The 17705-nt window shown below is 43.2% G+C and overlaps 1 protein-coding gene across 4 annotated transcripts in view; it reads right to left on the bottom strand.

Moving 5' to 3' along the window:
• Positions 1 to 17705, bottom strand: part of bnc2 (basonuclin zinc finger protein 2) — a 164933-nt gene that overhangs the window by 71175 nt on the left and 76053 nt on the right. For 3 of the 4 annotated variants that reach the window (XM_074687095.1, XM_074687110.1, XM_074687118.1), the window contains exon 3: positions 16163 to 16225. The exons of the other annotated variant lie outside the window; for it this stretch is intronic. In XM_074687095.1, coding sequence (XP_074543196.1) covers positions 16163 to 16225 — 63 coding nt within the window. The remainder of the gene's footprint in view (positions 1 to 16162; positions 16226 to 17705) is intronic. 4 annotated transcript variants of the gene reach the window in all.

The raw sequence follows: 17705 nt of genomic DNA, 5'->3' as shown, positions 1-17705 counted from the left end.
ATGGTGTTGCTCCCATCCTTCCATTCCTCCTTTACTCTTTACAGTCTCTTATTTCAGATTTGTGTTTCCAAATGGCTCCTTTAAACGCCCCTTTTTTCCCCACTTTTGAACCACTGGCCTCTCAAATATTTATACTCCCTTTTACAGGGCCAAGAGACAGACGGGTGAAGAAAGAAGGAAGAGACTTAGATCTATCCATTAAATATGAGGAACATCTCAGATGCATAAAGAGGGGTGATGAACACACATGCTCTGGGATAGGAAGGTGTAAGCCATGGCTTAATGCTTAATGACAAACTCTGGAGAAGGTTTCTTTTTGATTTACTTCAAAGCTGGGAAAACAGGATATATCTTGAAAGAGAAAAATCATCTGTTAGTAAGGTGAAAATGTTGACTTTATGCAGACTTTAAATTAGTTCTGCATCTGTTTTTTCTCTGTCTTATTTTCCAGTCCCTCCAGAAGTGTGTGAGCAACACACACTTGAAAGTTTGCATATTTCAACCACAAAAACATCACAATGTCATGGCACTGAGTGGATGCTAATTTATTTATTTGTTTGGGCGTTTTTTTCAGGAGGCCAGGCAGAGGCCAAATAAAACACATGTTCCCTTTTAGCCTTCTGTGACACAAACATCTACACACACACACACACACACACACACACAGACAAACACACAATGGCAATATGCTTACACTCTGAGCTGGTGCCCCATCCAGTGTCTGACACACTGGGGAACTGGGTGCAGGCTTTGCTAGTAGCATGCTTTACTACTCTTTGATATGCACCAGTCATTAAAAATAGATGGCAAGCAATCATTACAGGGATCGGAATTAATCTAATTAGCCCAGCACACGAGGCCTCTCTGGTATTGGAGGGGTGGGGGGCATTCTGCAAACAGAGCCACCCAGCCGCAAACACAGTGTAAGCAGAGAGGGCTAGGACGCTACGGGGGCTAAAGTGTTGGGGGGGGGTATAATCCGCCTTGACTTATTAATACGCGCAAACAAGATTTAGCTCCTCAAAGCAAACAAATGAAGCAAGTGCTAAGAGGAATAGGGGGTGAGAAGGGAGGGAGGGAGCAACAGAGAGCGACATGAAGCAAGAGCGCAAGATCGAGGGAGAGCAAGGGGAGATAAATTATTTAAGCCTGCTTGGACTGTGTGGAGAGCTGCAGCCAGCCACCAGTGGTGAAAATGGACTTCAGGCCAGAAAAATGTGTGTGCTTGAGTCCACGCTTTGCACCTTTATAAACAGCAGAGATGCGCAGTAAAGAGACCTTTTTTCTTTTCCCTCAATCCACTGAGAGAAGCTTTGGCATGTCACAACATGGATCATAATCTGCTGACTAGTAATCTCCCTTCAAACACCACCTCCAAACACATGCACAGTGCTGTCTCGCTTTAATAGATCACTATAAGGGTCATTGTGGACAGACATGAATCCTTTATTGACTCTGCAGACGATGAAGTGCTTAGCCTACAACCCTTCTTGACCTCTGTCATGGGTATTGACTGCTGCAAGGGGCTATGGGTAATAGACGCTAAGGAGTGGGAAGCAGCCCTTTTTTTGTGGCTACAGGCTAATAACTGTCAGGACGTGGGCTCGGCTAAGCAGGGGTAGGTACTGCCTCCCGTGATTAAACATGAACATAACTTCTTGCACAACTTCTACCATGAGGTTGCTGCTTGAGACAGTTTTTTAGAAGGTGTTAAGACCAAAGGATGTCTTTTTTGGCCTGAGTTTGTGATTCATTTAATGCATTGATTTTGGCAAGTATGATATTCTGTTCCTATTGTTCTCTTCCTCTTATCTCTTAACAAATTACAACCTTTTAGCAAATCAACCCTAAGTTGCTCAGAGGTGACAGGAGGCAGTGGCCACAGTCGCTATGTGCTTCGGCTCGACGCATTGCCGAACTCTCCTCTCTGTGGGTTTGTTGGCCATTCTTTCATCCCAGCTCCTCTAATGCTAGCAGACGGTCATTACCATCTCTTTGATAGTCGGGGTCCCAGCTGTGTGCATGGGTCTAATACCCCTCAACCTCTGTCCCAGCCTATCCCCTCCTCCCTCCCCTCTTTATCCATCCCTCCATCGCTCCCTCACACAGCCTCCCAGCACAGTCTGAAGGTGCAGCTGAATAATACCCACAGGAGGGAGAAAGAGGGAGATAGAGAGGAGAGGGGGAGCGCTAATACCAAATCTCAGATGACCAAACCAAACGAAAGTCTATCAAAAGCCAGCTCAGCAAACACAACTGCCATACTGATGAGGAGAGAGCAGAGCAGGGTGAGGACGGAGGACTGAGGCTTAGCTTATACATCACTTCAGGGAGACCTGTGTCTTTGTGGCTGCAGTAGGTTACACAGAAGTTTATCACCAAAATGTCTTCATCTGTATCCTCAAAATGGGACAGATCAAACTAATGAAAGGTTTTGCTTTGCATCTAAAAACACTAGTTCAGAAATCTGCGGGCAGGCCTTAAATGCACCAAGCGGATAGATGCATAAGATATGAATACCCTGATTCACAATCTTTGATAGCAATTACTTATTAAAAATTGATTAAATGAATTTGAAAATAAGAATAAAATAATTAAAGAAAACTTGGAGAAGATTTAGCATTAAAGACAATGCCAAGAGTGAAATCTTTCCAAAATAAAAGGCCCCTTTGCTGTTGTCGTTATTAATGGTGTTGTGTGCACACAGATAAACAAATGGAAAAAAGAATTTAGAGTAGGTGAACCGTAACAGTAGGTGCCATGTGAAAAAAGGCACAAGCCAAAAAAAATAAAGACAATTTCACAAGTTCCTCCCTCGCACGAAGGACATAATAGCGCTGAAAGCAAAACGACTCAGTTAAACAGGAAAAGTGTATTTCTTGGACTTCACTTGCACTCAAATTATAGTGACATTCTTGGCACAGATTGAGAAACAAGGGAAATGTAATGCACTGAAGCACAAAAAGAACTTTTTGGGACTCTTATCAGAGGTATGACGAGAAATACTTAATGATTAACACACAAAAGATAAATCATAGCGAGACATTAAATCAATAAACAGATTTGAAAAAGTAGAGCGTGCTTTTTGGCAGCAATAAAATTCAACTTTGAGTTTTTGTTTCTCTCTTCTCCTTCCCTCCATCACCAGGTTAAGTTACAGACATGAGGCGCAGGAATGAGGGAGGCAGAGTGGTAACATACGGTACCATGAGGAGCAAGACGCCGGCCCTCCCTGACATGGCATGCACCGAGTGAGAACCCCTCCTTGGCCCCCTCAGGCAAACACACACACACACACACACACACACACACACACACACACACACACACACACACACACACACACACACACACACACACACACACACACACACACACACAATCACAGACACACAAATATAGACACACTTAAACACACTGTATATGGACATCATATGCACATAAACAGACCAGTCCACCAAACACAGGCGGATGATATGAACGTGTCCTCCAAAGTGTTCACTCATACAAACACAGAAAGATATATAGTACACACATGCACACACACACAGTCTTTGCTTCACACCCCCTTGGTAAGCCCCCTCCTCCCTTTACAGCTCGCTCTGCATGTGTCCTGTCATATCTCCTTCAGCCCATAATTGTTCCAACTTATGGTGTTTCTTCCTGCGAGCCACAGTTTAGGGGAAGTGAAATCCTTCTAAGTGACTGTCACAATGCATCAGCCTCAGGCCAGGGACGCTCACTGGCTCGCCCCCCTCCCCTCCTTTCCTCCTCCTCCCTCCTTCAGCGAGTCCCCCGGCAGCATCCCCCTCCCCATCACTGCTCGCTATCCCTCACTTTAAGTATTTTTCTTGCTGAGATGCTCTGTCTGTGCCTCCACTCGGTTTCTCTTCAACGCTCTGTCTCTTTTTTTGCGCGGTAACTCTCCCAACACACTCCATATCCCCCCTCTTCCCCTTTTTTTTTCTTTTGCTTTCTCTCTCCCAACCTTGCGCTGTGTTTAACCTAAAGAAAAAACTGCTGTCACAACATCCCACAACCGTTATTCCCTGTGTGTGACTTGCTCTCCGCTCAATCCTTGTTCCCCCTTCAATGCTTACGATGAGAAGCTGAGCTTGAGTTTGCTTCAAGTCGTAGTCTTCCTTTGAAAGGAGCGTCACTCCTTTCATACACAAAAACACACATCAATATGAGTGTGTGTTCTCTGGACAGCAGGAGTGACCCGTGTCTTGACCCTGGCATGTCACAACCCTGTGATGCATGTGTCACTTCTTCTCTGCCTCTGACCCCGGTGCTCACATTTTGTCACCCAAGCACACCAGACACACACATCCCTTTCTCTTGTTGCTCCTCACTACACACAAAGACAGACTGCTCTGCACTCTAAGTCCTAAGCATATGCACTGTTTTGGAGTTTGATTTTTGGAAGTTCACCTCATTAGACACTGGTGCTGGACGAGAATCCTACAACTGATAGATAAATAAATATCTATCACCAGGTAATCTCTCGAATGCTGTCAGCGAATTAATTTTAAGCCAAGAAAATGTCAGGAAAAGGGGGAAGGAGACCTGTGTTCAGTTTTGCTTATTTTATCTCAACTCAACAAAACTGAAAATAAATCTGCACGCAATTATTTTTTTCTTGAAGCATATCTTTGTAAACATGGTGATTATTATTTTTTTGTCTCACCAAAAATTAATCAGCTGTCTTGTTATTTAAGGTTTTATGTGGATGAACAAAAATATGATAATAAAAACTAATCACCAGATGACACTGTGACTGCAGCACACGAGGACCTTACCAAATCAAACAGGCGTAAGAAAAGCAAACAAAAAAATACAATATGGTTTAGTGAAACTAGCGAAGAAATATGTGTTTACTTTGGGCCTCAGTCACATGCATATGTGCACATGTGTGTGCTGTACGTGTGTTGGGGTGTTTCTTCCTCTTAGGTGTTTTTCTATTAGCCCAGTCAGGGTCGGGATCGGTGCTTTATTGAGCATTTTATTGGCACTGTGGACAGATCAGTTGCCCATCAACCTTTCATCGACCAATCCTATGCAGTGAGGGGAGGGACCAGAGGCCTGGCAGGGACCGACACTCTGTGGGGGAGGAAGGGGGAGTCTGGTGGTCACTCACTCATCACTTGGATGCAGTCCGGCACTCAGTGTGTATATGTACGTGTGTGTGTGCGCGTGTGTGTATGTGCAAGACAAAAAAAAGGGTCAGTCCCTGGTCACCAGATGGTAACTGTTTGGGCTGGACCACAGTGAGCCAGCGAGAGGGGGACAGTGTCTCAGCTCGGCTTTCTCTGTCTCTCCCTCCTGCACACACTAACACACACAAAACAAACCATGAGAGTGATGGGTGATAATGGAGCAGACACTAACAAATCTGCACCTCCTGGCTGGAGGCCTTGAGTCAGAGACAAAAAGCAGACAGTGCATCCAACGCAGAAGCCCGAGTACAACACTGTACTTCACTATCAGCAGACAGAGGGACCAGTGACCCTCGCTGTACAGTACCATGTTTCCAGAGGTATTTGTTGGAAAGGGACATTAACACCATTGGAATTCACTGTGGTTTGCTTGTACATGTATAAGCCATTGCTTCGCTCTGCAGGGGTAGCATGAGTTTTAAATACAGCGGTCTGAGCGGGACCTTGTCACTGTGTGTGGCCTTACAATGTGCAGGCTACTGCTGCTCTGGATATTAGTTCTTCAGTATGTCTGGCTATTAAATACCAATCCCCAGCCACACATTTATACGCGCATACACACACAGACCACTTCCCTTCCAGTCTCAGAGTCAGGGACATAACAGTTTTGGCTGGCAGTATTGTGTGGGCCACAAGGAGAAGGAGAGAAAAACCAACTGTTCTTTTCAGTGGAAGCCTCCAGCTGGACACAGAAATGTGGAGGAAAAAGTAACAGACGTTTGCCAGGACAACCAAGTAGAGCAGAGTCGCTGGAAGGAGCACTTGCGACTGAACCAAAAGAGATTTTAGGTGAAGAGGCGAGACAATCGTGAAGACAGAGGACAAGGAGAGAAAAGGCGGAAAAAATAGAGCATTGGAGTAAAGCCACAAAGATGGAGTGAAAGAAGAGACGTGAAAAGAGTGAAATTTAAAACACAGAAAAAAAGGAAAGCAAGACAGAAAGAAGCGCTAGCAGCTGGACTTCTCCTGCTAATTCAGCACTTTAACAAATCAATGCCACTTGAGGAGTACAATCCGCACCCTGAGTTCAGTGAGACGCATCACTGAGACTGTAGGCGTGTTTGTGTGTGTGTGCTTTTGTGTGTGTACGAGTGTGTGTGCCTAGAGGGGTTGATGATGTTAGTGTGTGGTCGTCCACAGTAGTCCACATTAAGGTCCAGTAATGCATTAATTTATAACTCTATCACCCCAGACGCCTGCATTATCCATCTGTGTCACACATAAGGACTACGATATCTATCATCCAGAGGGGAAAAATGGCCAGTCCAGAGAGATTAAGCCATCGGTCGCACAATTTCTTTTTTTCCTTCTTTATTTTCCCTTTAGCTTTATCTATTGCATTCTTCCACACCCCCTTCTCCTTTTGTCCTTAGCTTCCCAGGTCAGAGTGATCAATTAGAGCCTGACAGACCTCTTAGACCTGGCTGACCACTGGAGCTTCAGAGGCCCTGCAGACATCACTATCTACCCAGTGACTGAGCACTTAGGCCGGGCTTTAACACTCTCTTTCTCCCTGCTCCGACCCTGGAGGCCTGTATAGACGCATGTTTGTATATCGCTGATCAGAGATTGAATTACACTTGGCTGTGACCTCTGTGAACTCCCAACATGTTATCACTTACAGGAGATTGACAAAACAGATTGTGAAAATAAAACACAACACAAGTGTGTGTGAGCAGTGAGCGCAAAAATGGACTCTATTTGAAAAGACCCTTGACACATATAAGTCAGCGACACATAACCTGATCCTTCATAACACTACGGGAGCCAAACTTTACAGGCTTCCAGCCCTTCATCTGGGCAATAATGTTGATATTTCCATGAAACATTATGCAGCAGGAAAGAATACTTTCCTCCTGTTGAAGCAATACATTACAGTTGTCAAAACATGAAAACAACATACTGCGTTTGTGTGTGTGTGTGCGTGTGTGTGTAAGTGTGCATTTGTGTGTTTGACAGTTTGTGTTTGTGCAGGTGGCCCATGCTCTCTTTGTCAGCAGCAGCAGGCACTAATAACACACAGGGGGAAATGATCAATACTCACCCTCTCTATTCAATTTCACAACATCACTACTATCACAGGACACAGACGCATACACACTAACACAGCTCTATGTAAAACACACCGATATGAATGTAAAACAAAGGGCCTTTGACGAACACATGTAGCCAGAGGGCCAGCTAAAGCAGGAGAATTAGCTTTGGTGTGAATGTGAGCAATGCATTAATATTTATTTAGTTAGAAATACTCGTCTCAATCCTGGGAGAGAGCTTGTGAACATGAGATACACAGGATGAAGGATGGTGGGGGTGGGGTGGGGGGTGATAGGAAAGACAAGCAGGCAGTTCCACCTTTAAAGAGTGCAACAGTCATCACAAGAGGAGAAAGGGAATCTGCCCATTAAGACTAAGTGGATGTCTATTAGATCATGGAGGTAAGGAGGTGGGCATTTACCATCAGTCCGACTCACAAACAACCTTGTCTGCCCCTGCACTGTGCCAGCGAGTGTGAACATAACACACAGACACCACGCTGACATCTTTGAAAGTTTCTCAAAAAGTTTTTCTCTCACATTTTTAGGTTTAAAGTTGAGGAATTTTCTGTTTGAAACTATTCAGCTCTGACAGTTGTTGCAAAAATATTACCTCTATGAAAATGAAGGCAATTAAAAGACTATCAAAGTCACCGCCCAGTCCTGTGAGATCAAACAAACCCGGCGCCCTCGCTCCCTGTCTGTCCCCTTCAGTCTTCCCCTCTGTCTCTTTCTTCTACTTCTTCCTCTTCCCTGGTGTAAAACCCCCCATTCTTATCACTGCGGTACAGTTAATCCTCCCTCTCCTCCTCCTCCTCCCCCCCTTCCACGGTGGCGTCCCTCAGGGACTTGAGCGAAAGGCTAAAAGGAGGGAGCACATTTGCCACTTGCCTGCGACACATAATACGGCGCAGGCAATCAACTATGGCTTGACATGTATTTGCTCATCTCTGGGACACACACATACACACAACCCCACCCTCCTTCCCCCCATCACTGCTGGGAAATTGAAGGGTGAGGGTGGGGGTTTGGAAAGGGGGGAGAAGGGGGAGCCCAAATTAACACTTGACATTCAATACGGTCAGGTCCTTAATTGGCCGGGGCCTTCCTGAGAAGGCAATTTTCTATTCCCCAAACTGCCCCCGCACTGCGCCATGTGCCAGTGTCATCTGTGTACAATCGTCTACGTGTGTGTGTGAGGAAGAGAAAAATGTTAAAGAATTTGCCGGAGAAAAACTGAGACAATGTGTGTTTGCATATATCTACGTGTGGCTGTGTGTGTGTGTGTTTGAGCCAGGGTCCTGTCCTGAGAGAGGCCCTCTGGTCCCTTTCCTCTCTCTAATGAGGCTGGATGAATTAGCGCTACGTGACATGATTTGAACAGCGCCACCCCCCTCCTCCTCTTTTCTCTCCTTTGCTCGCCCCCCTCCTCTTTGTCCTCCTCCCCTCTCTCATCCCCTGCTCTTTTTTTCTCAAAGCGGTGACAGGCATCTGGTGGCCGAAAAATGCCAGGAACAACCCCGCGGCTCTCACCCTTTATGCATGCTGCTGCTGCTGCTGCTTTACACCACACTTATACACAAACACACACAATGAAACACTTTCGCCTTCCTCCCGCTCCTTTTTCCACTCACTCCCGCACGCACACGCAGACTCACTTGCACTTCCTGGCGGATCTAGTTACAGTTGATGTTATTACAGCTTTCAACCTGAGAGGTATTAGGCTTCCTTTAACAGATCTGACAGCATTTACAACACAGGCAGGTCGACGCCTCTAATCGCCTCTGTGACTTCAGCCTATTACCAATTGATCTCAGAGAGAGCCTCCACCTCACCTTCTGACTGATGCTCAAGCTGTCGGCTTCTTTTCCTCTTCTTTGTCATAATGCGCTATCTCTCTTTGCCGCTGCATCCTGTAAACTTGACTGCTCTTTAAGTGCTTTCATTTCACTGCTTTTCCTGCTATAAATCTCACAGCTGTTTGCTTATGATATTTTTATTATTTATGCTATTGAGTTATATGGGGCAGCCCATTGATCAGGCGCAAAGGATCACCTTTGCCCTCATGAGGCCCCATTTAAGCCTCAAACAAGATGCTAAATTTATTAGCTGAATGCTCATGCTGAAAAATCGCAGTAAATCTGGGTGATAAATCCCTCGTCGTCAGCTTTTACAAATCTAAACTGATCAACAAGCTGCGAGGTAATGGCCTGGATAAAAGAAACAAAAGCTGCAGATTTTTTTTTATTTTTGTGTTCGAAGGAAACATAGCAAATGGATTAAATGCCATGAAATATTAAATGCCAGTCAGAATCACACACATCATGCAGCGGACAAAGCACTTATCGCTGAGTGTGTTTCCCGACAATGGAAGAGGCAGCTCGGGCCATTTACAGACAAAACATCAACATAGAGAGGGAGAGTGTGTGTGTTTGTGTGTGTCAACAACACAAAATCACACACATTAAAACACGCTCCCATGCAACAAGAATTTTCACTTTGTATAAAAAAAAAAAATGCAGCTGTCACTTTGGTCGCACAATAAATGTCACTGGAGGTGAACAACCAACAATGTGTGGTGCCAGAGGTCACGCATGCTGACCTCCCACTCCTGGCTGGTTGCTGTGGATACAGGGTCAGACCAATTGATGTGTATCAGAGTAGGCTAATTAGATCATTTGTGAGTTAACCGACATTATAGATTGTTAGAAAGTGAAGTGAGGTGCTGCTCAATATGTGGTAGGCTCACATGCAAACATGCTCAATTCAGTGTGTGTCTGTGTGTCTGCAGATGTCGCATTTAAATGCACAGGTATGCCCTGTGACAACACACACATTGCCTTACTCACCAGGCCCACACACACCGTGCCATACACACGCACACGCTCACGCCCCACATCCTCACAAAAACAAGAGCCACCCAGAGTCTCTGTTTGCCAGAAAAACACAAGCTGTGGGATGCCAAAGCAGCTGCATTTAACAGTGGCCATTAAACGTTATTAATCCAACAGCGCAAACATCTTTACAAAGTCAGCAGAGAGCACAAACAAATGCTCACATGTGTTACTTTAACACTTTGCGTACGAAAAAGTAGCTAATGAGTTAAGACTCGAGTTCTTTCAAGGGGCTAAAACGACACGACAGTTAGCAAGCAATTTACACAACCTGCATAAAGAAAAGACATGATAGCAGTGTGTGTGAGCTGGTATATATGCCCGTAGGACTAAAAATTTTTATGTGCGTGTGTATAAGTTGGCTGCAAGCCTACCACAGCCTGTACCACTAGCCTCCCTTCTCCAGAACCTCCCTAAAAATCCTCCCTGGGCCTCTAGCAATCAAATCTCCTCGGTAAGCTGGAGACAGAACAGAGCAGAGAGGAGAGATAGACGCAGAGTAAAAAAGAATGAGAGAAAGAAATGAAAAGAGAAAAATTGGGGGATAGAAATCCACGGTCCTCCTCCTCCTCTTTATAAGCTGCCGAGTATGTATGCATTAAGAGATGTAACGTTCATTCTGTGTAGCCTGTTTGCACACAAGTTCTCCTCACCTCACATGAGAACCGCGGACATGAAATCGCTGTTACCTGTTGGAAACCCATTTTCTCTGCTTTGGTGCTCTGCCAGTACATCCAACACAAACAAACACACACTCCACAGTACATTTAGGATTAGCAGAGGAAAGAGAGAGTCAACTGTGAGCCCTGAACAAAATTACCATGATTATACATAACCATAAATAAGCCTGATGATGATGATGATGGCTTTAACAATAATAATAGCAATTCAGCCTGAGTGCTTTTTCAAATAACAGTGACAGCATTAGCCACACTGCCAACAGAAAAATGAAAGACTCAGAGCCTTGAGAGCTCTTCTTCTTCAGCTTCTTTTGCCGCTGCTGATGGGGCAAATTGGCAGGCAGAGCGAGCAGACAGGGGTCCTTAAGACGGATGTAAAAATAGTTGGCTGTCGATTTGCCCGTTGCTCTGGCGTTGCTCCAAAGACAACAAAATCACAGGAGCTGAGGAATAACAGGAAAAGGGAGAAGCCGTGGTGAAAGTATGCCCCAAGTTCCTGTCACTTAGCGCAGGTCACACCTAATGTCACCTTCCTCTACTTGCAGGACGGGAAAGAGTGGCCTCACACAACAATGTGTCTGCCATCTGGATAGGTCTTAAAATACGACAGGACACTGCACACACTGTGTGTTTGCTCTGACTCTCTCTCCTCACTTTGGTTGATTATATGTGATGAACCTCTCTGCTGGTGGCAATCTCTGAGCCCCTCCCAGCTCTCAACAGCCACATGACCCCTGGTCCTGCCATTTCACACACACACACACAAACATACACCAATGTTGCACACACAGGACACAATTATACTTCAACCCTTTCATAACTGCCAGGACCTCGGTGACAGCTGCTGCATTCCTGCCGTGTCAGAGTGTGTGACTGTGTGTTGCCCTGGCCCTGTGCTTATGTCCCTCTCATTAACCAGTGGCGGGGTGGTGACATCCTGAGCGACTGGCCCTTCAAACACACACTTCCTTTTCACACCAGCGACTTCTCTCTACTGCAGGAAACTAGCAGGAAACTTGCCAAATACAAATAAGTTTTCCACGGGAAATGTCAAAAAACATAAAAGAAAAACCAACATATTAAAAAGAGAAGTGCAAAAGACTTTAAAAGTGGGGACAAAGAAAAGAAAAAAGGAAAAACTAGTGGATCTGTATGCATATTGTTCAGCGTTAGTCAACAGAAAATAGTCAATCTGTCATTCTATTACAAAATTCATGCTGAACAGAACCGCCAAGTAAAGATGAACAGAGGTGACGTATCTGGAGATAATTTTGATTTTCAATAAATTTTAAAAAGCCATTTTAAAGAACTGACAAAAATTTAAGGCTTATCTTTGTTGTTTCAAAATATTAGGAAACTGAGTGACACTCACGTGTTTGTCTGTCTGTAATCAAATCCTTAAGGTGCCCCTTCATTCGGACATTGCAGTTGATAAAAACAAATAAGACATCACCACTACTGTGTTTTGAATAGATTAGAGATTATAAATGTTAGTAATTTATTGATTTCTAACGTTGAAACCAGCTTGTGCCTCATACGCCTTCCTGAAAATGCATGAAGAGACTGCAGAGCTGCAGCCTATCAATAAATGCAGCTTCAAGTGGTGATTGTAAAATTTCATTTTGCAAAACATCTGTCGCTCAGACGGCTTTTTCTGTGAAAGTAGTAAAATACTAGAACTCCCTCCTTATTTACACGTCATACTTTTTGTCAGCTTCATTTTGTTTAACAGAGGCGGTAAGTTCTGGTTAAATCAGGAATAAATCAGGACTCATGTTCGATTTTCTGTAGCTTTGTCACTGCTAAAGGATTTATCTATTTTAAGCTGTTCCGAATTTACCTTTTCTTTTTCCCTTTTTTTTTCCTTTTGAACTTCCTATTTTAATCCTGTGTTCTCTCAAAAACACCCTCTCAGGACAGATGTTGCAAATCAGCATCTGCTGGACACACTATGATGATTTGTATTAGATGGTTGTTTTTAGTTCGTATATGTATATTGCATCTGCCCATAACAAATAAACCGTGAATAAATGAATGAATATTTTTCACACAACAAAGTAAAATACCTCGTATATCTCCAGCATGTTGCATATTGAGATTTCTATTCAGATTAACAGAAGAGTATCGATTATTTTTGTCAAAAGTAGCTTGCATAATAAGAGTAAATAAAGCACAACAAAAGGAACTACATAATGTATTTGTTTCCTTTTACATACAAATGCCCACACAGGGCTAAAAGAAGTCCCTGGGAAAGACTCGGCTCTGTGGATTTCACCACTCAGTCTTCTGATAAGAAGCAGAGCAACTGGCTTTGCATTTCTATCGTTGCTAACACTAACACAAAAACGTACAGTACACTGCTCCGCATGATGTACGATAAAGAAACCCTCTTGACTTCTAAGATAGTGTCTTTACGTTCATTATTCTGGCTTTCAGCATGGCGGTGAGGTGGACGTTTCCTCAGAACAAACAGGAAACAGCTGACATGGAACCCTTAAGCGATGATCACATGATGCTTATTGATCGCTGCTTGGCCCTGGGTCTCACACGCAGTCAGGGTCAGTGTTTAACTGTAACGCTGCTCCTGCAGGGCATTACTGCAGAGGTTACTGAGTGACCTGGGACACACAACCGTTTGAGGGGTGGAATTTTTTAGGGAGTATAATTTACTATGTACATAACAGTAAAAAAAAAAAAGTGAACGTGAAACAAATAGAGGAGCATGAAGGCATGTGCATAAGAAGTAGAAGTGACAAATTTCTTTAACAGTCTAACGCTGTGCATGAAAGCAAATGAAAAACAAAATAAAACAAATGCCAGCTACATTTTACCCAATTAAACTATTGTGTGACTAGTGCATGCTATGATATGATCTGATATTAATAGATCACATCAAAAAGGAAATCATGCTTCATGAAGAAAAAAAAAAGAACAGATTGGAAAAATGAAGCTTAAAGTTGAAAGTAAAAATGTTGTGGACGTCATATCTCCCTGGTTGGTGCCTGGGTAAATAAAGTGGGGACCACAGCATGAATGGAACCTTGTACATCCTCCTACTCCGTCAAACTAGATGGCTTCTTAATGGTGTGCACACACACACAAACGCACTCGTATACAGTAAATATACAAGCAGCTGCAGCCACCTTCCCACTCACTCTCACTCGCTTGTTTTTGAGCTCCTTCTTGCAGAAATAACACTGCCTTCAGGGAAAACATAATCATTGTTGAGTATGCACAAAGACAGAGAGAGATGCCCAATGCAAAAGCGGCCTTGCTCAGTACTGCCAACGTTATCTGGACACCTTAAACTGCCCAATACGAATGCAATTATTGCAGTGAAGAATATACGAGCCAACTGCAAGTTTACAGTTGGAGGCAGGTTGGAACTGAGGTGGTGTAGAGGAGACTTTAAACCTGCTCCAACCAGGTGCAAAGCCAGACAGCCAAATTGAGAGACAAGCCCAGGTACCTCCCCACCTTCTGACATTTGCCTTTGTGTGTTAATGTGGGTTATAATCTTGTAAACGCATTGAAAAAAAGTGATCCCTGTTGCACAGCGTTAATCTCAAGAGGTCTGTGTTTCATACAAAGACAGTAGCTGCAGAATAAAATCTGTTTTAACACTTGGAAGACCAGTGATGGTGATGGGGTGTTAGGTAGAGATGATCGTCAAGAAGAAGAGAAGGGATAACAGGGTTGAGGTGTGGGGAATAAGACAAAAAAAGAAAAGCGAGTGAGAGAAAGAGAAGAAGAAGCAGTGAAAGACATGCAGTCAAAGAAGAGGAAGAAGAAGAAAAAGTAGTAATGGGGGAAGTGGTGCGTGTCTTTTCTGCAAATCTCCTCTTTCACCTCTGCTCTCCTCCAGCTCTCCAGCCAAGGCCAGCCAAGAGACACTTCACCTCGCACCCACACACACATGGAGCCCGAGCCAACACACAGAGACACACACACACACACTCAGAGGGAGAGGACACACACCCACAAAACTGCACACGCTTGCTCTCACTCTGTCTTTTTCACGCACACACACACTCTCAGAAAGAACTGGCATATGAGTATTTAGCCACCCACTCAGAAAAATAAATGGCAAAAGCACAGACACAAAAGCTGTAACACACACACACATGGACAAAAACTTCAGCGTCACACACACACTTGACACCAGATACACGTCCATATAGGCACCCATATGCTCTGTGTGCAATGACCCATCAAAGACAGACATAACAGAAATAACAGTTGAGGGTAACGACACACACACACACACAAACACACACACACACACACACACACACACACGCGTTCACTGACTGTGGATAATTCTACACATATGCATCAAATCACTCCCTCCTGGTCACACACACACACTTTGGTAAGAGGCATTGCATATGCACCACATATGCAGCATGCCTGTACCCCACTGTGTAAAACAATGTGTACACACACACTCTCACTCACTCACCACCACAAGAGTATGAATGTGTTAATGTGCAGATTACAGTGATGTGCGATCTGCACCGAGGAGGATAATATCAACCTCATTTCTGCAGTCAGACAAAACAAAGTGGAGCGAGTTATTCTCCAAATGTGTCCGTCATCATGTGCCTACAGCGAGCAGCGTTCACATTCAGAGGTTTATCATACACTCACAGCAAGTCACACTCTGCAGTGCATCAACGAGATATAAACAATAAGAGCAAATAAATAATCTGAGTGTGGATAAATAAAAACAAAAGTTTGAATATGTCACAAGATGAAAAATGACAAATGATTCAAGAGAGGTGGAAGACTTGAAGACAGTCTTTAGGAAAAAAAAAGTTTATGTTGATATTTTTCATTCAACAAAAACTAATTTGTAGACCAACACTTGAATTATTTTTAACAGATTTTTTAAAACTAGAACTCTTAATTCATCTTTACCATCTTTTTTTATTAAAGCGAAAAAATCTGATAAAATATATAAATATTAATTTGTTAATATAATGTGTATTGTTTATTTTTTCTGCTTTTTTGTTTAGTTTACATAACAGTTTTGTATTTAATTGCAAATATGATGTAAGACAACGCAGTATGTTGCAGGCTTATTGATTAGATTTGAGACTCATTTTGAAAGAAAAATATATAAAAGAGCAAAATACGTTCAAATCTAAAGAATTCAAAACGTGTGAACCTCAAAGTTTTAAGAAGGCCTGCACTCTGGATTTTATCATTTGATTATCATTCGTTTTTTCCTCGTGTATGTTTTCACAGTGAAGCCTTTGTTTTGCTATGTGGAAGTCTAAGAGTCTCGGTGTGAGGTGAGCAGGCAGCAGAGAGCAGACATGATGCCACTGTACCTCTTCCAGGTCTCGGCCCATAGTCGACCTGTCGCACTTCAAAGGAAGCCGCGTTACTGCACCCTTTCAGAAAGAAAAGGAAGAGGCTGTTTTAGAGAGCGTGTATGACTGAACACATGCACTGATTTCTTCTCTCTGTCTTTCTCTCCCTCACTCCCTCTTTCCTTCTGACTCCGGGCTCCGCTGTAAGCCTGGGTGGCAGCATCAAACCCTCAGGTGGAGGTTAGGAGGCACATTTCTTTTACGAGCTTTCCTAACCTTGAATTGTTCCCACATTCCTCCGACTTGAAGCGGAGTGGAAAGTACAGCCTACAAAAAAAGGAGTAGAAGAAGAAGACGCGGCCTCCGGCTGTTGTATTGTGAAAGAATCATCCCTGATGAACCAATTAGGCTCGTAGTATCACTTAACTCCGGGCTTTTTAACTTGCGAGGGTCGATATAGAGAGGCGCGCATGTACAGCAGCGGGTCAATTAAGGCTCCAAACATTATCAGTGCGCAATGCTGGGAAATAATTCAGCTCCTAATTAATGTTTGTTTTATTTCCCGCCATTAAAACAATTATAAAAGTTCCCATTTGCAGTATTTAGTCAAATGTGCACCGATTTCTGAACATTAGGAAGCTGAGAAAACAGGCAGTATTTATCGAATCCATTTCATTGATTTCTTTTAAATTGCATGCTGTTCATGTTGTTTCCGGTTGACATTTGCGTGGGTTATGAAGGCTGTGAATCTCCTGTTATGTGTCTATGAGGGGGAAAAGTTTTGACAAAAGATTAAAAGCTTATTAAGGCCTGCTCTGAGAGGTGGTCATTATTCGCTCACGGTGGTTTTAAAACCCCCACCGTCGTAAAGTTCGTTAGTTCATAGTAACATGCACTTGTGAATACAATGTCATGTCAATAAATACATTTAAATTCAGTCTTAACGCAAAAAAACTTCTCTGGGAAAACAGGAATCAAAATGATTTAATTCAGTGTTTTTGTCCGGCTCTCCAATTTGTGACCATCACCTCCAGCCAAATATTTTTCAGGGACGGAATATTTCTTTTTTAATGAAAACAACGAAGTGATTATGCAAATTAATTTATATGTATTGCAATTTCGTTTAAAATTAAAACCGAATAAAGACATGTGAATTTATTTAAAATACAGGGGTTAAAGGAAGGAAATTAATCAGTTGTAGGATTTTTATATGAAAATTGTTACGGTTATTTTTACTGATGTGTCTTCACGCTGCGTGACACAGGTGCTGCTTCTTACGATTTTGTTTTACAAAAATTATGAAACTGGATAAAAAGATGAAAATCCAAATTATCAAACACCCTGTTGAAAATTAAAATCTTTTCTTTTCCCCTTTTCATTGGTTTCACCGATATTTAAGCACCAAGATGATCAAACACCTGCTGTAAACGACCAGGTTATTTTTATCCATCGAGCTTCTCGCTTTCAGGTCAAAGTGCTATTTAACATTTCCAAACCTTTGCCTTGCACATAGGGTTAACAGTTCTTAGCCAAAGTTACTTCCACATCTTTCGTCTTGGTG

The sequence above is a fragment of the Halichoeres trimaculatus genome, unplaced genomic scaffold (genome assembly GCF_033239565.1).
Source record: "Halichoeres trimaculatus isolate MK-OKI-2021-1 unplaced genomic scaffold, fHalTri1.1 fHalTri1_scaffold_2, whole genome shotgun sequence".
NCBI lineage: Eukaryota > Metazoa > Chordata > Actinopteri > Labriformes > Labridae > Halichoeres > Halichoeres trimaculatus.
This window is presented reverse-complemented; position numbering and strand designations above follow the sequence as displayed.